Here is a 23,937-nt window from a genome sequence, read left to right as displayed (position 1 = left end):
GCACTTATAAGCCAATCCTCTGTTCAGACCGCTGACCTATAAAATGCATGTTAAGTAAAGGTCAGTGGTTCACACAGTAAAAGGTGCAGGACACCCTCTGTAACAGTTCACAACACAGATGGATTTCACAGAGGGACAAAGAGACTGCAGTTTACCCCACGGTTTAAATATACAGACTTTGCAGTTCACAGGTCCTCTTGAACACGGTAAAACATAAAAATGCTTTCTCCGCTGTGTTACACTGCTTGGAAGGACTGCTTGGCTTGCACAAGGTGAACCAGGAATCTTAAACACACAACGTATCAGGTGAGAGCCAGCAAGGTCACAAGGACAGTGTGGAGTAGAGCACGAAGGAGGAGGAGGGAGTGAAGTGTGGTTGTTACATTTTGCTAAGAGCTCTCTTACTGTTGGAGTCAGTTTTAAACATTTGTTCCCCTTACCGAATCCTATATAACATGTCAAAATGTACAGCCCATGTTACAAAATGAATGAATGAATCACCTCTTTAGGGAAACAAGTTTTATACATGTATGGCAGAATGTCACCATATATGCAATTTTTCAAATTAAAAGAATAAATTTTTTGGAATCCTTGGTTCCAGTTCCAGGTGTTCCAGTTTTCTTTGGACAACCTGTACTGTTTGGCAAAAGAAGCCTTAATTAAGGAGGCGACTGTGTACTATTATTGTGCAACATCGACTATGGAGATTACCTTTGAAAGCTTAAATGTATACATGAGCATGATTTGAGGGTGAGTTCTGTAACCTCAACTGTCAAATGCACCAGAAATGTGTGCATTCACTCAAATAATGAGCCAGGTGGAAACCATACTGTTTATCAACACACACACACACATATATATAATATACATACACACTTATTCAATCAGAGAACAAGGTGAGCAGAACAGTGCATATAAACATACGTACACATACTCTCTTACAACTCGCAATCCTTATTTATATAGAAAAAGCTTAATAAAAGGCTGCCTCATATGCATCTGTTACAACACGGGGATTCACCTTTTCTGAGTCCCAATACTGCCATACTGGAGAAATGCCATGCTGGTCATGCAGGCTGGACCAAACTATTAACTGTGCTACGAGGCTCTATGGCCCTTCCCTCGCTCCCTTCTCTCTCTTTCTCTGCTGTGCTGTGCAAGGAACAGTGGGGATTCAGTGATGTCATGCTATGGTTCTCTTCCTCCCTGTCTCCCCCTCTTGGTGTTTTGTGGGTATAGTCAGACCACTGGGGTGAGGAAGGGCGGTTCCGGTGGTCCGGTCCCCCCGGGCGGCCACCAATCCCAAACTCCCTTCCTCTGAAGGAAGAGCAGTGAAGGGGGGGGGGGGGCATCCTGGGACGCCGAGTGTGACATCGCACCCCCGAGTGCGCGCATCACTTCCAGGTGGCCGGGGTGGGGCGCAGGCTGTTGGCTCTCGTGCCCTTTGGCCCCAGGGACTGGCCAGAGCGGCTCCTCAGTTCCCTCTCAGTGTTCTCACTCAGCGCCTGCTCCTCATCGTACCTGCCCCGGTGGAGGAGGGGGGGAGAGAGGCAAAAAAAAAGGGGGGGCAGTCAGGAACCTCTCCTCACAAGCAACACCTTCCTTTAATTCCACTATTTATTTAACAGATAGCAGACGTTGCTTTTATTCAGAGCAACTTCCATTTTCACCATTTACCTTTTCATCCATTTATACAGGTAGGTAATGGTATATGGAAGGAATTCAGGTTAGGTACCTTGCTCAAAGGTACAACAGTAGAGCCACACCGGGGTTCTGAACCTAGGCTCCAGTTTAGAGGTTAAGGAACTGCTGCCTTCATCACACAATCGCACAGTGAAGCAGGCAGAAGATATTAACATTGAACAGCAGGCTGCTCTGAGTGCAGAAAAGGGCAGAACAGATCAAGGCTGATACAGAACTTCCCAGGAAGCATGTGATTGGCTGTACTGTGGGCCTGGGAGGTCTGCAATGTGACTTCCTAGGAAAGTCTTTGAGACACCAGAAGTAAAACAGGTAATTCTGCTAGAAAGAATGCATAAGTGTCATTTTTCACAATTCTGGATTGTATAATACAATGAACTAAATGTACTAGCTCTGGCACGGCACTGTTACGCAATAAACATTGCTTATTCTCTCCCTCGTGTGCCTGTCAACCAGTCTAAAATGTGATTGGAGAATTGCGGCTTCACTCACAAAACTTGGTAATTCCCCAGTGCTTCCCTGGGTGGGCTTCGGTTCCAGCGGCAGTCTGGGAGCTCCCCATTGGGCGTAACGATGTTCAGCGTGTCGTTCATCAGGTTGTACTTCAGGATGCGATCGTTGGCCGTGCTGGAGGTTAACGAAGGCGAGGCGTTCACCTGGAAGGAGCGCAGGTGGATGTTTAGAATGTCCATGCAAACACAGGTCAAATACATGCAACTGGAGAGTCTGTACTAAGACCGAACACACAGGTGAGACGCCCAGGTGAGTCTTTACTGTGACCACATAATCACAGGTGAATCACAGGTGAATGACCACAGACTCTGAGCAATCGTGCAGGCCAATTCTTCACAAATACAAGCTAAACACAACTGCATCTTTACCACAGACAGTCCTACACACAGGTGTGGCAAATCTTTACCACACACTAAAGTGTGTCACATTTACACAGGGTAGGCTTAAAACCAGAAATATAAGGATTTTTCACATCCGTAGACTACACTGTTGAGGTATTAAAATATGTATCCACAGCACATGAGCTCACCACGTACATCTCTGCAAAGGTTTTAAAACCAAACATTAAACTCTCCATTAGTCTAAATTTACCAGGCCTTCTGGATATTAAATCACAGCTCATCTTTAAATTTTAACTTGTTTTCTCTTCAGCACATAAGTAACCATCCCTTCCGGCTCTTGAGGTAATATCTGTGGTGTCAAGGCTGAAGCTGTGGTGTTAAGACTGAGCAAATGTTGTGCAAATACCAAGACGTTACAATTAGGAAAGAGTTGTGTAAATAGTCCGTGATGTTACCATTAGGCTCGTGATGTGGAAACACCGTGTGCGTTGCAGTTGGGTAAACGTGTGTGAATACCTGCTGAACAACGATTACATTGTCTTTAGTGCCAAAACCCAGCGTCCATAATTACCCTCCACTGGCCCCTTTGGAGTTGTTTTCTAGGTTCTGTCTGAATGGAGCCTTTTAAATATGCCCTCCCTGCAGGTTTTGTGTAGTAATAGACTGCTGGGAAAGTCTACCCTGCAGGCCTGTACATGCAAAGCCAGTCGAGGGGAGGGGCCCACAGGGCTGTTTCAACACAACACGCATGCAAATCCACCACACGCAACACTGCCAGAGACAGAGCACTGAAAGTGAAAGTTCAGGCTGTGATTCAAGCAATGCACCAATTTAAAATTCCTTTACATTAGCGAATAGCTTAACTCAATGAAGCATTAATTCAGTAATGAATTATTTTATCTTGTGAGAGATTGCGGCCAAATGCAATTCAACACCAAAATCAAAATGGAGGAATTCAAGACAAGATTTCTATAAGAAAAAAGTAAGCAAGCAATTCAGCAATGTTTAATGTATTCTCAGTTAGTACTTCATTCTGTTTTCAGTCAGTGAAAACAATGGACACAATGCTGAGACAGCCTTTGCTGTTTCATGAATTTCCTCACCTCAATCAGCCAGGGCTTGAGCCTGTCATCAATGATGATGTCATACCCGTAGCACTCAAAGCAGTGTTTGTCATTGTTCATGACTGGCTGAAAAGAAGAAAATATCAATCATATGCTTGCAGTGAGTAGCAGTCATTTGGCCTGAAGAACAAAATACAGGGTCACACCTGAAACATGGACTGGAATCTGCAGAACTGAAGTTAAAAGCAGAACAGAGAATATTTGTTTCACACAATGAAAATAAATCCGTATTTATGCAAGTATATGAATATTACAGAGGGTTTGTGTGTGTGTGTGTGGTTGTGTGTCTGTGTGCACGCGCATGTGTGTTCATGCACGTGTGCACGTGCGTGTGTATGTGCGTGCGCGTGTGTGTGTGCGCATGTGTGCTTGTGCGTGTGTATGTGTGTGTGTGTGTGTGTGTGTGTGTGTGTGCGTGTCAGAGAGGTGGCATCTTAATGTGAATACTCACTGCTACAGCCTTCAGGGACTGGACCATGATCCAGTGAATCTGGTCAAACAGTCTGTTGGTCACCTCCTTCCCCCTGGTGCTCTCCAGGTAGAGGCGCAAATTGCTGACCGTCCATTTCCCCCCATGGACGTGATTATAGTCATCCTGCAACACAGTCAGTTCATGACATTACATATATAATAAAACAATACAACTTGAATCAAACATTAACAAAGCACACTTGTTTGCACAAATTAGTGAGGTCCACTTACCCCATGTTTCTGTATGGCTACATTAGTAAGGTGCACAAACATGTTGTCTAATTCGCTGGTGCTGGGAGTATATTTCACTGTGCAGAACCTGCAAAATCCCAGTTTATACCTGCGAGATATAAAACAAAATCTTGCTTGTGCATAACAACATAAAAAAGGTAAAAGCCTATTAACACAAACACAGCATCGCATAGAAAACACAAGGTTACTCCAAAAAATATAAAAGGTGGAGATAAAAATAAACAAAATTCTACAACCCATAAGTAATATATGCTGTGCGTTTACTTGTACTATCCAAGCTTAATCCAAACTGCCAGAATTATTTCTGTAACCCTATACTGGACCTGCTACCCCCAGAGTGTCAGTACTCAAGCTGTGGCTCCTATCAGGTTGGTACTGAATCTGTTACCTGTGCGGTGCTTTTAACTGAAACAGGTGGTGTTGAGGTGTTTGTAAGGGGACAGTCACTTACATATAGCACTTCAGCGGGCGGTAGGTGGTCACCAGCACGTAGAGACGCAGGTCAAACTTCTTCCCGCCTATCAGCAGGGGATTGTCAATATACAGCGATATGACATATGCCTCTTTGCCACTAGAGGCTGCCATAAACCTGAAAACAGAAACCGGTATCAATGCACTGTACTGAGCACAGTCTGACAGACAGGAAAAGGATAAGACAGGAGCAGGAAGCTTCAGATGTCCACTCCTCATTGGGCCTAACAGGAAAAGATGAAGTGAATTGTCTAATGAATGTACTACATTATGTGGGTTATTAAGTGAAGCACGCAGTATACTATTTTCCAAGGTTCTTTATTTTGCTGATGACATCATTTCAAATCCTGTTTGTTTTGTTCTCATTATACACAGTTTGAGTTCTTCATGCATTGAAAACTTGCTGAACTGCAGTATGCACTACAAAAACCAGTGACCATCTCTGTCAATGAGATGTGAATACAGGACAGGGTTTTCTACAGTAGCTCTATAGGCTTTTTGGTATTGTACACTCTGAACACCATTGACAAAATTGATATTTGTAGAATATTCATGGGGGAAAAAATAGAAAGGCCTGTTCTATGTATATTTGTTTTGCCTTAAACAGCTCCAGTATGAATAAGGAGGATGTTAAATGGAAGCCTTTGGTGAGGAAACTCATAAGCAGATCGGGGATGTAATGAACATTTGAATCACTCTCTGAGAACAGGAGCTACACAGGGGAAATTCACTCAGCCTTGATTCATAACAGCCTCTCCCCAGCCCAGTACCCACGTGGAGGTTCGGCTGTCCCGGGACCACTTCTTGATCTGGGACAGCTTGTTGATTAGGAATATGCCTTTCCCCTGGGCCTTCCCACAAGGCTTCATTATCCAGGTGCTGGACGGACTCTTCCGGAACTCCTCCACAAACAGGTTATAGTCCGCGGGAAGCATGAACGTCACAGGAACAAAGTCTGTTGGAAAAAACAACGTACAGAGAGGATGTTCCGGAATGCAACATGATTCCCCTGTGTATTCAAAGACAGTGGGTCTGATATGTGAGAGGGCTCAAATTAACTTCTTGGCCTGGTATACAAATTGACAGGAGATGTTTTACCATCTTTAAAAAAATAACTTGGACCCCTCAGACCAGGGCAGACAGTACCTAGGTGAAGGTATTTGCCGTTCTCGTCTTTCTCGGCCAGTGGGTTGCCCTCCTTCTCCAGCTCTTTCCGGTACCGTTTGATGTTCTTGATCATTAGATCCTTCCGGGTCAGCTCGTAGTGGTTGGGGAAATGGTTGACCATCTGGTCGTCTGATAGGCGGTAACCGGTGTCCACGCTGAAGACGCTCCTGATGGTCTGAACACTCATCCTGTGGCGTGAGGGTCAGAGGGGCAGAGGGGAGGTTTTGGGTGAAATGACAGATGACATCACAGCAGAAGGCATTACAATGAATAGCAAAATTATACATCCCCTTAAATATGGTTGTATCTTTACACCAACATTGTATTCCGATTTTTCTCACAACAAATATTCTCTCCCTCAATATGCAATATGGTCACCTTTGAGGTAATGACCAGCTTTCTATCAGTCAATGACTTTATGATACTATAAGATTATTAATTTACTACAGGGGAGCTAATGCTCATTGGAGGACTTGGGAATCTCTCACTTATTGCAACTGCTTAACCTGTAGGCACTCATCAGAGAATATAGAGGCACTACTTGTATGCTGCAGCGCACCCAAGGAACCCTGGCCAACTGTGCATCCCTGGTCATAGTCGGATAAGAATATACGACTTCAACTGGCAATATCTAGGCTACAACTGAGCTAAGATGCAAGCAGTAAAAAAAGACTAAGCCATCTGGGAGGTCATAATACTTTAATACATAACACTTGATTAACATTTGATTAATTCTGCTTGACCCTGACAGTGAGACATTACACAGAGACTAACTAAAGCATCACATGGAACAGAGATCGCATTACCATTCGGATAAATAGCCTAAGAGATGCCTTTTTTCCAAGCAAAACTCAATTCAGTATGTTTTTTCAATACTATTTTCACAATTTGGAATTCCCCAACTCATCGGCAGACCTATCCCACTGATAGCCGACCCCCGCCCCAAAATGCCCATCATCTTGGGAGGGAGAATTCAGACTGGGGTAAACATCCTTCAAATCATTTGAAGTCAGTTTGCCATGTCTTTTCCACGATGCAGCTGCTAAGCTGCCACACCCAGAGGATGCACATGTAGAATTCAACCTCGATCAACCACAATTGTAATTATGCTGTACATTCATGAGGCAGGGGATACTCTGTGAAATGAAACTTTCCTATTCTGGGGTGATGGTTTGGCGGGTTACGGATCACCCCTGAAGACTTCTGGCGACGGTCTGCACTAGATTTGTGACCTCAGGGCACATCAACTCAAAACCGACATCAAACGTTGCAGGCTGCCCTACATTTTATGTAAGAAATTAGGTCATACTGGACTAAAACACAGAAGAGCTCTCATATCACATAGATTCAGATACTGAGCCCACAGTAGTGCACAAAAAATTACAGTTAAAGAATGCTTAGCTAGATGTCAACCTTTCTTCAGAGATAAATCCTGGGGGTTATCACTGAATCAAGGATTTCTGGGAAAGACTCACACTACCTCCTCCTAACCTTTCAGCAAGATATATTCCAGTTTAACACAGATGCATTATGGGTAGGCCCACAACAGGCACAATAGCGCTCCTGGAGCTGAAGTGGTAGTGTAATAAATTCAATGCTGAGCAAAATGATTAACACTTTTAGTATAATATATAGACAGCCACAAAACTAGTGTTCCACTATGAATGGGGTAGACCAATCTGAATCAAAATATTATAATATGAATATTGCATTACAGCAAACTCAAGTTCAATCTGCAAATATTACATCTTGTGCACAACATAATAAACAAAATATAAACAAACAGTTGTATGTAAAGACAAACTGAATGATTACTGATGGAAGTAAACTGCTGCTGCAGATAATACACAAGCAGCATATTTTCTCTGGAAGGGCCTCTCCATTCCCTTTTAGTGTAGGACTTCTTAGGGTAGCTAAGCTCTTCCCAGCAAGACTAAAGCCTCAGCAACAGAACTAAAACACTAGTTTAAGTAAACATTCGCTGACCAATATACCCAAGCCCATGCCAGCATAACCAAAACCACACCTGCATAACTATGCCCTCACCAAAAGGACTAACCACTCACCAGTAGAAGTTCCAGTCCTCACTGTCAGACACTTGGACCCATCCTCTCTTTTCAAAGTTGTTGATGAGCACAGACTTCTCTATGTCAGTCACCCATTTCACCTTACCAGCCATGATACCTCCTCCACCTGGAAAAGATCACTTAAAATTCAGCACTCGCTTTCCATGACTGCTTATAAAAATAGGGCGGTTTCTTGTACCACAAGAATAGTAGGGTCGCTTGCTATCTGGTAGCCTACGTAAAATTAAGTCACGGATAATAACAGCCACTTTAAACTGGTCACATACAGAGCAGCGTGAGGTGTAAAAAATATGAACTTAATATTGTAGGGCAATATTTTGCGAAATCACCTGGTCCTCGGTAGTGAATAAGCACTAATCATGGACGCTGTTTGCTTTCTCAAAAAGAACACGATCCCACCGAAGACTAATATTTTCATCCAATCGTTTTTCATCCAGGAGCGAAATCAACAACTTTTCATCGATATTTGTTTAAATTTGCTAGTTATTTAAAACAGTGCATGTCTATCATTTTCGACGTCTTCGTCTGGAAGGAGTGTATTCGGTTGTCCTGATTTATCGATCCATTCTAACACACAGCACCATGACAGCCAGCTGAGTATACAAAATCCACTTCCGGGTGAATAACCTAGCAACAGGGGACGCTTGCGCGTGGCAAGTGGCGGAGATAATATCCTGCCGCCAGACACAATGCTGAATTAATTCTTAACGTAAGTATCAAATAGCTTGATAGTTTTGTTTTTTTCTAACAAATAGTGGCAACCATAATATAATGTCTATATTGTACAGCAAATAGAAAAAATGTTTCACCGTGATGTTGAAATTGACATTTTGTTGTAGGTTTGTTTGGCGCGACAGATTGTTTTGCAAAGGATTAGGGTTTTAACATTGAACGTTTAATATTGGGTTTTAAATTAACAATACTGCCTGTAAGGTATGTGCTGTGGAGGATTTAGTTGACCATGTAGAATATGAAAAAATATTCTGTAGACCTTTTATTGTTTAGCTTAATACAGCCACCTACAATATGTAACTTTTATTAGCTATTAAAGGTAATTAAAATGCGAGTTGTGGAAAACCTGGGCACAAGCACCTTACCTTTGCACATCACTGACTTGGTCCAGATGTGCCATCTTACATAATATTCAAGCCGTCAATATTTTGTTTCATTTGCTACATACTTTAGGTTGATTTTAAGAAAACATATGGGGAGTTAAAGCTGTTAAGTGCTTGTCCGTTTTTACTTAGAATTGGAACATCTTCATGTAGGATACATGGAATGTGATTGAAATGGTGGGCTCTGCACGCTGAATTACACAAAACCAGCGCTGCCTAGCCTGTTCCTGGAGATCTACTGTCCTGTAGGTTTTAACTCCAATCCCAACAAAGCACATCTCGTTCAACAGCTAGAGATCTTGTTGAGATTTTAATTGGCAGAATCAGGTGTGCTAAATTAGGGTTGAAATGAAAACCTACAGGATGGTGGATCTCCAGGAACAGGCTTGAGCAGCCCTGCATTAGATAATACTGGAACTGCATAATGACACCGGGTTCTCCTTGGGAGTTTCTGACCATGCTCATTTTGAAATTTTGCAGTCTGAATTTTCAAGTCTGTTGCCATGTCATGTTTTTCTTAAATTAATAGGCTCAGCCCCCTTTGGAACTTCCAGATGCAACTGATGATATGTTCGGTAGGTCTGCAGTGAACAATACACGTGCATGAGAAAAATGTCATGTTACAAGATTTTATTTATTGGCTAATGTTGTGGATGTGTATTGCTACATCAAGTAACCAAGTGGCAAAAGCTTTTAAAAATCCAACTGCCAAGAAGCAGCAGCGTAACTGTAAGAGGCTGCAGGTTTTTTCAAAATTCTTGGTTGCAGGGGTTCCACTGAAAGAAAGTGTGGTTACAATGTCTGTGGCTTGTGAGAACAACCCCTTACACCTTCAAATGTGGCTGTAGATCATTGATGCTTTGGGGCAGTTTTGCTGCCAGACTTAAACCCTATCAAAAACCTGTGGTCTGAATTGAAGTGAGGAGTCCAGCAGCCCAAAAACCTCAGGATATCAAGAATCTTGAAATCTTCTGCATTTAAAGAACAGTTCAAGATCCTTGGTTTATTCAACTGAATCATTACTAGTGTACAATATTTTCCACATGTGGGAAAATTACAGTATGTCGCAAGAATGGTGGTATTTGTTTTACTTGGTGGTCTTATTTGTGCTTCTTTATCAAGGTTGGCCAATAGTTCCGGACCTGCCTGTATTATATATAATTACTTCCTGAATTCAATGTTTACCAGTGCCGTTTCACAAAACCAACAGAAACCAACAGAAGCAGGTTTTCACAGTGTTAAAAAATCACAACCACACATGATTTTTTCTGACCTAAAAGAGAAAGTCAAAATGCAACAGTCTGTGGTGTACAAGTGAGTGAGTGAATGTGTGTGTGTGTGTGTTTGTGTGTCAGTTCTCAGGTGATATAACGTCAACGTGTGTGTAATTCTTGTAGGCCTTCATGTTGCACTTCTGCAGGGTGGAGCCCAGCTGCTTCCCTGGGCCCACCTCGTACGTGTGTGGGAAGTCCTCCCCCTGCCTCCTCTCGTACATCGCGTGCAGAGTCTGCTCCCACTTCACCGGGGACGTCAGCTGCTTCACCAGCTGCCTCCGCACGTGGGACCCGTGCATGTAGCGCTTGGCGTCCACGTTGGAGTAGACAGAGATACTGGGCTGGCTGATGTCCAGCTTCCTCAGGACCTCCCTCAGGGGCTCCACGGCAGGCTCCATCAGGCTGGTGTGGAAGGCCCCGCTCACTGGCAGCGGCCGCACACGCAGGAAGTTCAATTTTCTGGAGTTCTTCTGCAGGAAATCCAGAGCCTGTGGATGAGAGAAAAACTTTACTGTAATGGCAGACTCATTCCCCAACTTAATTTTCTGTTCTAACCAAAAGCAAGGGAGAGAGCAGTACTAAAGGTGCTGAAGATTGTTCATAGTGCATGGCGCTTATACACATTTTCCCACAACTGAACTCGGTCATTTCAACGCTTGTGGTCAAAACAGACAAATTTGCTATGTGTTTAAGCTGAACTGGGATCAAAAGGAAGCAACATTTATTGAAGCCTGTGACAGTTGTGGCAGCTGCCAGACTTCTATATACCTACAAAACCTGATGATTTTATAAAAAAACAATCATTGCCATCCAATTTCTCCTACCTGCTGATGTCCAGCAATAACCCTGCCATCTGGGAACAAGTAGTTGGCGACGGAGCAGACAGGGTCCTGCAGCCCGAGGGATTGGCAGTGCTCTCTGGCTTGCAGACAGGCATAGCTGTACTTGGCTTCAGGGCGGCCGATCACGGACAACATACCGCTCGGGACCCGCTCTGACGCCTCCTGCATGGCCTCTGCTCGCACCTTCACTGCGTACAAGGCTGAGGGAAGAGCAGAAGAACGAGCGGAAGAACACCATCAACCACTCATCAGCACACAACTGTGCTCATGTTTAATTACCGGACAGTATCGTTTTACCTTCTGTAAAATCCATTGCTCCTGAGAATACCAAGGCCGCAAACTCTCCGACGCTGAAACCTGCTGCTGCCACGCAATTTTCTATAGCCTGCAGAATGGAATGACATGTCATCACGAGTATAACATACATATTCTGTTAGGTATCATAAGTTAACATTAATTCGCAGTCAAATATTTAGGTAACGAGCCAGTCATGGCCTTTATAATAAGGAACATCAAGCTATTGTCCAATAAGCAGTACAGCTAGCCCGCTAGACTACACTGCAAACGCAAGCTCGTGTTTGACTGTTACTGGGTGACAGGCTTACGGCTGGTGCTTCATGGCTCAATCGTTCTACGGCAGCCAGTGACGTGACGAATACCGCTGGTTGGCAGTGAACCGTTTTCATAAGATCCTCCTTGGGTCCATTTAAGCACAGCGCCAGCAAGTCATATCCAAGTATTTTCTGTGCAACGCTGAACATTTCTTTGACATTTCCATACTTAAGCAGTCCTCGCCCCATCCCCACAAACTGGCTACCCTGTCCGGGAAAAAGCAACACGGAGCAATCGTTCGGCTTCCTCCTCTCCCGAGGAATCGGCTCCGCATCATCACTGTCCAACAGCAGCTTTACGGAAGGAACCGTCGGAGGTGGGGGTTCATTCTGTGACGAACACCGCACCGTGGTTGACAAAGTTCTGCGACAAAAAGCGAATGGCCAAAGTTCTGATATTACAGATGTCCTGGAACTTGTAACCAAAACGTTACACCCTCTCATGCCTCCGACAAAACGTTTCACGATGTAGAAAAAAACGTAACAATAGGTAATACTTCAAATGCAATCCAATTGCTTTCAGACACAGTTGTGATTTCTTTGCATTTTTGTCAGAAGTCAACCCAAAACAGAATCCACGAGAACACTGAAGGACGCGGCCATTTTGATTTTGTGAACGCGTACGTACTTTAGGGACGTGACTACAAGTGCACGCGCTATTTAAAGATACAGCATATACAGTCAACAAGAGTCAGCCCGTGGGCCCCTATTAAGTTCCTATGAATGATTCGGCAAAAAACGTATCAAAATTGTTCGTCTGGATGCCTCAGACACAAATAAGTCAAACTACTTCTACTTTCACTTTTATTTGAATCTATAGTGACAATATGGTAATTATGAAGAACATATCACAACAAAGTGGGGTAAACAAGCAAACAAAAAATGTAAGGAACAGTGAAATAAAACTATAAAATTGTACTGAAATTACCTCTTGAGTATTTTCATCCTCTGAGCTGGCTTTCATCCTATGAGAATATGTTTGCCAGTGCAGTAAAGCACAGTAGAAACGGCAATGTGTGCAAATGAGTGCATAGGAAACAACAGGTAAGTGGAGTCTCATTTTAAGATACAAGCTATTCACATGCTGGTTTCAGTTTACAAATCATTTTCATGAGGGAGTGTTGTTGGCAATGGCTTTATCTGGCTTTCATTGTGTTCCCAACAGCCAATGTGGAGGTCCGAGACTCCCACGAGAGCAGCTTTATCAGCTAATACGAAGAAGGCAAACAATCCTTATTATTCAAAACAAGATATGTGCTCTCCCCTGCTTCCCCTTCCCACTGAACAGCTATGATAACAGCTGCTAAGCAGTACTATTCCTGTTAAGTGTGTAGATATGGGACATTTTTAACAGCTGGTAGCGGTTAGTACAATTCTATGTGATGCACAAATCAATTGCACGATCATACCAACAGTGATTAGACAAAGCGAAAGAGGTATCAACATACTGTCCCTGGTAATATTTATGGACACCTGTTATTACCGGAACTCCGGGCATTATACAGGGGCAGAATCGTCAATGTGAAGCACTGATTCAGACAGTGACAAAGTATATCTATACACATGTTTAGCATGTATTTGCACATGCAATGTTTATTTGGTTATACTGTGCATTTAGCATAGGCCTGATTTAGCACATGGAGAAAAGGAACACACCACAATCCAGTTATAATTAATAGAGATGTAATACTGCTCAGTGTTAACAGTAAAGAGATGTCCCTTAATTCTTAATTTCATAAATTCATTCAGATCAATCACATTTATACAAATAAGCTTAAATACATTTTCCGATTATATATAGATGCTTATCCACAGCGTGGCCAGAGATAATTAAGGTAATTCAAGCTTTTCTCAAAGTTTTCAGTTAATAAAAAATCAGTTTTGGGTAAAGGCAAAAGTTGATCCAGTGATGATGATGATGATCCTAGGAATGATTTTTTCAATCTGATTATACAGGCATCACAGCACAATGTTACACAAGCGCTAACAATTAGTTTGATGGAGGTTAATGTAATGGAGTATCAAGGGTTTCTTTCCACTTCCCTAGTGGATGGAGGATGGTGAAATTCTAGGACCCCTATGTATATAAGACCCATTGACCCAGTTAAATTGGTCACTACTGACTGAGCCATCCATTTATTGGTAGTCAACTAGTGAATTGGTAAATGGTATATTACTTCAAAACAAGCAACCACAATTAGCACTGTAGTGTCTAGAGTGTGAAAATACCCCCCAATTTCCAAGCTGGAGAGCATCTATCCCTGAATTCCTGTTCTATTGGCCTCGCCTAACATCCTGTACAAGTGTTTGGTCAGAATCTGACAGGCTGACAGCCTCCAGGTGCTCCTGAAGGTCCCCTTCTTCCTCAGATGATTGGCCGTTGGACTTCGGAATGACACTGGGCTTGTATTTGGTAATGAACTCTCGGCTGGTGAAGGCTTTATCTGGACCATCTTGACTGCGCTTCACAGACTCCAAACGTTCTGGGGAAATAAGCACAGAACCCAACGAACAATAAAACAAGAGGTAAGGCTATATGGGCATCTTTTTGCAAACAGAGGATGTTGCACTAATGTCTTAGGAGGCTCCTTTTGGAAAAATGCAAGGAAATTAAATTTAGTAACAGATACAAAGGTAACATAACCACAACAAGTATAGTATGGGTAAAGGCAATCTAACTGGATGTGACAGGGTGTGGGGACTGCACCTCCTGGTAAGATGGGCTTCAGCAACCGATTTAGTTGTACATTCCAGAGCTTCACATTATGGCTGGCATTACGCAGTTTCTCCTTAGCTTCCTGTAGAGAAAGAAAGAGACAAATATATTAAAGCTGGGTATTTAATCAAAGCAATGTATAAATGTACTAAGACAGTTTTAATGTTTGTTCACCACAGATTTGCACTGAGCTATATACAGTTTCACATACACTACATGGCCAAAAGTATTTGGACACCTGACATCCAACATCTCTTCCAAAATTATGGGCATTAATACGGTCCACCCTTTGCTGCTAAAACATCCTCCACTCTTCTGGGAAGGCTTTATACTAGATGGAGCATTGCTGCAGGAATTTGTTCCCATTCAGCCAGAAGAGCATTAGTGAGGTCGAGCACTGATTGGGTGATTGGGCCTGGCTCAATGGAGTTGAGGTCAGGGCTCTGTGCAGGCCTGTCAAGTTCTTCTACGCCGTTCTCAACAAAACCATTTCTATACGGACTTCACTGTGTGCCCAGGGACAGTGTCATGCAGAAACAGGAAAGGGCGTTCACCAAACTGTTGGGGAAGCACAGAATTGTCTAGAATGTGATTGTATGCTGTAACATTAAGATTTGCCTTTACTTGAACTAAGAGGCCTAGCCAAAACCATGACAAACAGCCCTTGACAAATGCGTGTCCAGATACCTTTGATCATTTAGTGTACCTTTATACACTTTACACAGTTGTACTCATTTGTACATACCTCCACAGCTATACATGCCTGTACAAAACCTTAACACATTGCAACTTAACAAACCTAAACAAAGCTCCAAAGGTCTGCATGCACCTCAGCACATCTACATCTCCCTGCTTTCCTCCCTCCCTCTCCTCCTCCCTCACTGTCACATTTGCTTCCCCTTGCTTCTTTGCCACCCGTCCACTCCTCTCCACCCTGCATCTAGTCCCCTTGTCTCCTCCGTCCCTCAGTTCTGCGCACCTCCAGTTGCTGGTTGCTCCTCTCGCGCGTCTCCCTCAGGGTCTGCAGCTCCTGGGAGGCTGCGTCTACAGCAGAGGAGCTGGAGATCCCCTGCTCCTCCGCGTCCCGTTTCTCCTGCTGGGCCCTCAGCAGCTCAGCCTCTGCTTCTTGCTGTAGCAGCATCAGCTGCTTCATCTTCTCTTCCTCTTCCTCCTGGAGTCTAACAGGGAGAAACAAGACAGATATACACATACAAGGGAAACAGGGAGACTTTAGGGTCCAACGCATTCGAAAACCATTTGAAAATACAAATGTCCAGTGTTGTGTGAGAGAGAGTGTGTGTCTGTATGTTCAGTATGTGTATGTGTGTGTGTGTGCACGCGCATGTGTCTAGCAGTATATGCATGCAGGTGTGTGTGTGTGTGTGTGTGTCTAGCAGTATGTATATGCATGCGGGTGTATGTGTGTGAGTGTGTACCTCTCCTGTTCCATTCGTGCATTCTCCTCCTCCATGTGGGCCTGTATTTCACTTTTCAGTGCTGCCTCAAGCTTCTTCTGAGTGATCTCCAGCTCCTGGATCCTCACCCGCTGCTGCTCTGCTTCTCTCTCCTTCTGAGCCATCTCCACTTCCATGCTCTCCCTCACCTGGGGGACACAATGTAATGTAACACCAGTCACAGCAGTCTACACCTCCATGTTTTTTTTTCACCTGGGGGACACAATACCATGTAACACCAGTCTCAGCCATGTCAAATCCTTGCTTTTCCCTGCTTGTGAGTGTGTGTGAATGTGAGCCTGTCTTACCTTCTCTGCCTCTTGTAGCTGTCTCTCAAGCTCTCTCTGCACCTCCATTTGCCGCTCTTTCTCCTGCTCTTCCGCCTGTTTGCGCTGGGTCTCCACCGCCCTTTGAAGCTGAGACAGAATGCCGCCAATGTTAGACTGGACGACCAATACCCCTCACACCTCACAGCGGCTTTATAATGCTTGCAAATAATGGCGATTTGCCAAAAACAGAAGCGCAAACACACTAACTGAATCTTACTAATTCCACATAACTATACAATATACCCCTTTCTTCACTTTTTTTCTTTTCTAACCTGGATGATGTTTTCGATCTCCTGCTCCTGACGCTCCTTCTCCTCCTGCCGCTCCTGTGGGTTGTGCACCTCCTCTCGTCTGGGAAGGCAGCTCTTCCTCTGCTCCCGCCTCTGCAGCTTCAGCTCCTGGTGCAGGGAGGACTTTCTCTCCCGGAGGAGACGCAGTGCCGTCTGGGCAGCTGGGGAGGGCAGGGCGCGCGGTCACGGCGAGAACCAGGCAGATCTCAGATTCAATAAATAAATAAAGTAAAATAAAGAATAAAGAGCTGGGTCATTTCTGACACCATGACAGACTGACTGGGCTTACAGCCTCTCCGGTGATGGGGTGATAGGCATGTCGGATTGGCCACGTGACAAAATCTCACAACACCCTACGCAGAGCAGCCCATCTGACAAGATGGTAACAGCGACAAGGAAATCGGAGGAGATTCCCCACAAGGTTTCACCTTGGACCCACTCTACGCGCTGCTTGATGTCCGTGGCGCTCATCTCGTAGGTCTTGTGCAACGTTTTCACACAGAACAGGCATCGCTTTCCGTCCTTGTCAGCGATGGTCTGAGGGATAAGAGAAATCAGAATCACCATGGACACACAGGGGCATCATATTGAGGTGGATAGTCAGGATGATTCCACGGGCCCTGACTGACAGGGGCTTTAAAAAGACTGTGCCATAATTGTGCAGGGATGGGGTGGCCTGGGGTGGTGGGGGCCCAATGAAAAATCTTTTCATGGGGCCCAAAATCCCTGGTGGCACCCTTGCAGATTGCAGCTCTGACCACTGCTCCACACTGCTGCTCTGACCACTGTTCTGAACTGCTGCTCTGTCCACTGCTCTACACTGCTGCTCTGTCCACTGCTCCACACTGCTGCTCTGACCACTGCTCCACACTGCTGCTCTGACCGCTGCTCTGCACTGCTGCTTTGACCACTGCTCCGCACTGCTGCCCTAAACACTGTAGCTCTGATCACTGCTCTGCAGTGTTGTTCTACCTCCACCAGACAGCCACTGTGCAGCGGAATCTCCCCCCTCTTGTCCTTGAGGTCCTCACTGACATAGTAGGAGATGCTGGAGGGTTTGAGGACAAACCAGCGCTCAGTCCAATTCCTGCGGACGTGTCCCTTCTTCCACATGTAGCCCTGTGGAGTACAGAGAACATGCCACATGAGAGCACTAATATCTGATAATCCCAGCAAAAGATTAATTGTCTCCCACCACACACTACATCATACCAACAGTCACAGCTGCATGAATTCCACACTTACAGACCCACTCACATCAACACCACAAACACAGACCCACACACATCAACACCGTACTCACAGACCCACTCACATCAGTGCAATGCTTATATTCTCCCTCTGAGCAACATCCCATTCAAAATCTAAATCACATTCACACCTCTATGACTCCAAGGCTTGAATGTATTAGAGCCTTATTTTGCACAAATATCATACAGTATATCAATGCTACCTAAAGTAATCTGCTGATAATTGCGCGTAGAATAATGCTGATGTTCCAGACGGCGTAGCAGGTCTCACCTGCTTAAGGACGTTGTGGTACATCTCCTGGAAGACCTCATCTAAAGCCAAGCTGAAGGCCTCTGTGCTGGGGATCTGGAGCAACCTCCTGTTGTTCAAGTGCTCCAGGAGCGCCCACACGGACAGGCCCTCGCGGAGAGAGGGATTCTGGCACAGCAAGTCCTCCAGCAGCTTGGGGTCCCAATCATGGCTCATCGCCATGGAAATCTTCTTCATGAGGTACTCCACCTTAAGGGCAGCAGCGACGGGAAGCATCACTCAAAATCCCACAGCAGCATTATACAGCAAAATACAGTTTCGTCGTGCAATGCAACAATCCCCTGGACACACAAAATCACACAGTACACTTTCTCTTTCTCTGTGAGTTCTCCCCATCCCCTCTCTCTGGACTATTTAGCCACTGGTAGTTTCTAAGTGTGATGCTCTCTCTTCTCTCTCTCCCTCTCTTTCTCTCTCTCTCCTCTCTCTCTCCCTCCCTCCCTCTCTCTCTTCTCTCTCTCTGTCTCTCTCCCTCTCTCTCTCTCTCTCTCCCTCTCTCTTACCTCTGCCGGGATCATGACGAGGGGATAGTGGTCCTCAGACAGCAGGTTGAACAGGCAGAAGAGTTTGAAACAGTCTTGTTGGGAGCACATGCCCCCTGCCACACCGGGTCTGTAGTTCTTCTTCGCCGTCATCATCCAGCACAGCTCATCAAATGTCTCTTTGTTAAAAGTCCCCTCTTTAGCCTGTCCAAAATGATGTCATCATAATCACCGTCACCATCACCATCATCATCATCACATCTTGGTGAAAGCTCCATAATATGCATATTCTTGGGTAACAAATTGGACACGTTTAAATTAACTCATTGTCCAGAGTTTTTTTTTTAAGAAACATTATGTTTACAGCGCACAGCAGGTTTTCCCTTGATACCAATGGGACAGTGGTAAATGTAGAGGACAGAAACAGTTGTGTACCTTGGCCAGGATGTACTCATTGAGATAGGGCATGTAGCCTTGTCTGGACAACGGTCCATCTTCGTCATCTTCGCGGAAGTGCTCCTCGAGGGCCACGGGGTCATGTGGGATGTTGAGGGCGGTGTACAGATTGTGTGAGAGCACCTGACCCGGAAGCAGAGGGATTACATCACAAAGTGACCAGACATGGTCAGCGATGAGCTCATATCTAATCAAAGCATTCACGTAGAAAGTCCACTCACTGTACTTACAAACTCATAGGTAAACTGACAGTGAGCAGTCATGGTAACATACTTTAGGTTGAGTTCATTTTAAATTGAAACTAAAAACAGAGTAAAGCACATCCTGGAAAATGTATCTTTCAAAGTTGTCATTACATGTAGTTAAATACACCCCCTGTGAAAAAAGCACCAATACTAATAACAGACTCCTGTGTCATAATACCCCTGTTTGAAATCTGGAAGAGCCACTGCTGTTGTACTCTGGAGCACAGTGCTAAGGATGAGACTGGATATTCAATTTTTCAATAATCAGCTATGAGGTTATAAAACAAACACCTGATTCAGCATAAATAAGAATAAAATGCCACACTTTAGTCTTTCTCAGTGTTCAAGAAAGCAAGCAAAAGTTACAAAAAGCATGTGCTGCTCTCCTCCTCGCAAAGATATGCATGCATATCTTTATGCAGTGGGTCAAAATGTTTACACAGGAAGAGCATGCATTTAATCTAACCATTTAACAGTACAGTAAGCACCTAATCTATCTATATAAAATCTATGTAATACACAAAAGTAAGTTCTGGTAAGAAAGCCTTTCTCAGTTTTCTTTTTTTTCCAATGACAACCTTTGCTTCACAAATGATGCACATCTTGCATTTCAAATGCGTACTATTATTACTGTTCCACTTGTCAGTTGGCAGTAATCTTTCCAGGGCCTGAATTTGCACACACCATGGCACACACAACACAATACTGTAGGCATACTGTGTGATCACAAAGTGCACCACGCAGGACTGTGTCCATCTGAGACGCAGTCCTACTCTTCATGATGGGCAAGTCTTGACAGCTACTTGTTATCTTTGGGGTATATAACTGAGGAGTCTGAAAGCGATGTGCCTGAACTTGAACGACTATGAGAGGCTGGGAGGAAGAAAAGCAGAGAGAGGGAACTCTCTTCAGCTTCAGCTGAAAATGGACATCCTCATCCCCCGAAATGGCTACTCTTCACCTTTGCATGTACACAGGGGTGCAATTACCACAGAACGAAGCTTCAAAAGTATCATTGCAGGAGAAAAGATCAGGATCTTGTGATAGTCGTTTTGAAGCTTCATTCTGTGGTAGTGTACTTGCTGCTCTCCATGGAAGAATTTTTATTTATTTATCAACTTACACGCCGACAGACTTATGTTTTGGAATAAAACTGAGGGCCCTGTCCACATACCCAATCTGTGTGAACTGGACTGATTTCACACCAACAATGCAGCTGAATGTGTCTCACAATTACGTGCGTGTGCATGTGTCTCTGTGTGTGCATATGTGAGTGCACGTGCATGTGTTCGTGCATTAAATGTGCTTCTGTGTGTTGAGCCACATTCCAGTAGCAGGAATATGAGTCAGCTGATGCAACCAACCCTCCTTATTTCTTTCTACATCTAAACATGACAGACTCAAGCTTTTCCATATTATTCATTACATCATAATAGAGATAAAAGTTGTATTGCTGCTGAGAGATATGAAGATAATCTGTCCTATTAAACTGATAACGAATGTAAAATATGTAATTGTGTATTAATAGATATATCAGATTCCACTTAAATTTGATTATTATCCTACTGGGTGATACCAATGCAAATGCCAAATAAAAAACAAGTTTACGACCATAGTACGACCATATTTCTGCTTTAGCCATTCATTGTCTTCCAAGAGCAAATTTATCAAGAAGAAAAAATCTGACTTACCTGTCTTATCGCTAAAGCTAGCTGTGACTGAAGCGGTAAACTATGGTTGCCTACACACCTATTTCCTGAATATTAAAAAACAAAACATCAGCCATGAACGAGAGAGAGGGAGACTCTAACCTTTAGTTGGGATTTGGACACTTTCCCGCTCTGTTCTACATCCAGCGATGTGAAAGCGTACCAGATTGATTTTAGAAGTTCGGATTTGAGGTCCATCGCGGTGTTCTCTGTGACGCGCTACATTCCAAACGCAAGTCGCACCCAGAAGCACGCAGAGATCTACAACAGCAGGTCGTGCTGGGGGTGGAGAAAGCGAACTTGCTTGAAGACTGTGTAGCAAAATACGCCGGTTGGGCACGTACATACTTGCAGACTAATTCAGGCATTGAGACATGCAGACAATCCTTGGAAGCAGGCTTCAGCTGACGCGCAAACGCACTAGTGACTAGTGAAGGGAGCAAGTGTGCGATTTGAATTTGACATCGTATTCGACTGTACTTGCTCAAAACTGTATTTTTATTCTGAATGTGTCTCCTTGTTATTTATGTTGTTTATATATTAACTTGTTTGTTCTTGGTCTCTTCTTAGTTTTTTGCCGTTCACATCTTGCTTTCACATAATACTCTTACTTAAACAGACAGTATGAAGTGATTCTAATGATTATCTCCAGTTAAATCTGTGCTTGTAAATATCCAGTGACCTGGAAAGGGACACTAGAATACGGATGAAAACGGAACAGTCAGCTCAGTGTCCACTGTTCATAACAGTGTGGATATCCACAAACTCAGTGTTACTGATAAAGAAGAACAACAATGTGTAGATCTGATAAGGCCATTCTTAACAGCATCCATTCTTGTTTTTGCTTGGAGATGAGAAAGTCAGCAAATGGCGATTCAACCCACAAAGAAAATTATGTGAATCCCATCACTCCTTCCAAGAATCTACTAGTAGGCCACAAGAGGTCAGCTGTTCCAACTGTCCTGAGAGAAGTCGCAAAGGATGTGGACCAGTCATAGACTAATTATTTTCCTTCACGCAAATGCCCATCTTATAGACAGTGAAAGAGGTATATAATTCAGTAGCGCCCACTACTGTATTTTAACATCACCCAAAATATTTCTATACTATACCCCCACAGAGTTCTTGGGTTTCGGCGAACCAACTGTAACTAGGACAGGATTTGTGGGGAGTCAAAATACAGCGGCAACCCTGTTGAGACAGTAGGGAAATTTCCTGTTAATGAAAGAGACCGGGAGTTTCCTGCTCATTGCTTTAGCTTTCTTTGAAATGGTGTGATGCTGAATACTTAATTCTCTTATCACAGTATAAGACAAAGATACCCATGCATACACACATACAGGCACGTACACATTCATTACGTGCGGTTTTTTTTGTAACACAAGGACACATTTTCCATTCCTCTTAAATATTTGTGCTGACTTGTGACTTCCAGGAAGGACTGTTCTTTTACGGCACAGTTACCGTCATAACACTTTCATTGTTTAAGGAAAGTGTATTGCCCAGAACCGGGCTGCTGGGTGAAATTCCCAGGCTATGGGATAAAATTATATTAATATAGTTTTCCTAGGCCTGGGACAATAATATTTACCACAAGTTCACAGACCATTGTGCCCCCCCCTCCTCTAGGGCCCGGGATAACGTACCTGGCAGCCCTGGCCCAGAATATTAACCTGGAGTTCAGGTGAGTATTTCATTTTTAAAAAACTTTTTAAGAGTTTGGAGTAGCATAGCTCATTTTCCTCACATTTGAACGATCATTGTCCAAAATGTTATCCAAAACAGACACATACAGGATCCAATAGGAACCTTAAATACTCTGATTTAACACGGAACATTTTACCCTGCAGTAATGAATGCTCATAGGCTTGTGTGTCCTTGGGCAGGTTGCAAATGTTCTGGCAAATATTTTTGCAGCGTTTGCCTGAAATGTTCTTTTCATATCAGTACTGTACACTCTTGTTGTGGGACAGTGTGTCTACGACTCTGGATGTGCAGTACGATTCTAAAATGTATGACGCAGTTAAATTGTAACAGCCTATGCACATTTTTAAACTAGTGTCATCATTTTTAATGCTAAACAGTATTTCTGAAAAGTATAATCTCACGCTGACCTGGTGTACAACGCAGGGCTCGCATTGTTGAGTGAAATGTTGCACTTCAATGCTCCAAGGGCTTTTGATTGACAGAAATGAGGAGGAAATGAGAAAACATGCTTTGAGCAGCACTAACAAAGTAACTACCTTCAGGCTGCTTTCAACAGAGTGATATTAGTGTGTAGTCAGAGAGATCAACACTGCCGTCATTGTCCTGGTCGTTCATACACATTGACATTCTATAGTGGGCGGCACAGTAGGTGCAAGCAATGTCGCCTCACAGCCAGAAGGTCTTGGGTTCGAATCCCGGCCTGGTCCTTTCTGTGTGGTGTTTGCATGTTCTCCCCATGTCCGCATGGGCTTCCTCTCGGTACTCCTGTTTCCTCCCACAGTTCTAAAACATGCAGGTAGGCTAATTGGAGAGACTCTAAATTGCCCATAGGTATGAGCGTGTGAGTGAACGGTGTGTGTGCCCTGTGATAGAGTGGCGGCCTGTCTAGGGTGTATTCCTGCCTCTTGCCCAATGCACGGTGGGACAGGCTCCAGCGCACCATTGTCCGTAAGTAGCAGAAAACAAACACCAGGTGGTGCTTGTACTCCTGCATTGCCACCATAGTTACATCATTTGAAC

The 23,937-nt window shown here is 44.0% G+C and overlaps 3 protein-coding genes across 3 annotated transcripts; all 3 read right to left on the bottom strand.

Moving 5' to 3' along the window:
* Positions 1-818: 818 nt before the first annotated feature.
* ttll1 (tubulin tyrosine ligase-like family, member 1) lies at positions 819-8,755 on the bottom strand. The gene is made up of 10 exons (XM_064342694.1): positions 8,457-8,755; positions 8,107-8,233; positions 6,020-6,228; positions 5,648-5,828; positions 4,854-4,991; positions 4,382-4,490; positions 4,131-4,274; positions 3,659-3,745; positions 2,194-2,357; positions 819-1,521 (listed from the first exon to the last, which is right to left on the bottom strand). The coding sequence occupies exons 2-10, from the start codon at positions 8,217-8,219 to the stop codon at positions 1,395-1,397; spliced, it is 1,272 nt and encodes a 423-aa protein (XP_064198764.1). The 5' UTR covers positions 8,220-8,233; positions 8,457-8,755; the 3' UTR covers positions 819-1,394.
* Positions 8,756-9,857: 1,102 nt separating this feature from the next.
* Positions 9,858-12,607, bottom strand: mcat (malonyl CoA:ACP acyltransferase (mitochondrial)). The gene is made up of 4 exons (XM_064342695.1): positions 11,964-12,607; positions 11,656-11,743; positions 11,341-11,558; positions 9,858-11,004 (listed from the first exon to the last, which is right to left on the bottom strand). Exons 1-4 carry the CDS (start codon positions 12,411-12,413, stop codon positions 10,594-10,596), a joined length of 1,167 nt encoding a protein of 388 aa, XP_064198765.1. The 5' UTR covers positions 12,414-12,607; the 3' UTR covers positions 9,858-10,593.
* Positions 12,608-13,531: 924 nt separating this feature from the next.
* On the bottom strand, positions 13,532-21,551 carry def6c (DEF6 guanine nucleotide exchange factor c). The gene is made up of 12 exons (XM_064342686.1): positions 21,313-21,551; positions 19,236-19,379; positions 18,822-19,004; positions 18,280-18,507; positions 17,731-17,877; positions 17,187-17,295; positions 16,741-16,919; positions 16,448-16,555; positions 16,122-16,288; positions 15,665-15,863; positions 14,677-14,767; positions 13,532-14,452 (listed from the first exon to the last, which is right to left on the bottom strand). The coding sequence occupies exons 1-12, from the start codon at positions 21,406-21,408 to the stop codon at positions 14,244-14,246; spliced, it is 1,860 nt and encodes a 619-aa protein (XP_064198756.1). The 5' UTR covers positions 21,409-21,551; the 3' UTR covers positions 13,532-14,243.
* Positions 21,552-23,937: the final 2,386 nt, after the last annotated feature.

Source organism: Anguilla rostrata, chromosome 7 (assembly GCF_018555375.3).
Source record: "Anguilla rostrata isolate EN2019 chromosome 7, ASM1855537v3, whole genome shotgun sequence".
NCBI lineage: Eukaryota > Metazoa > Chordata > Actinopteri > Anguilliformes > Anguillidae > Anguilla > Anguilla rostrata.
The sequence above is the reverse complement of the archived record's forward strand: the minus strand, read 5'-3'. Positions and strand labels throughout refer to the sequence as shown.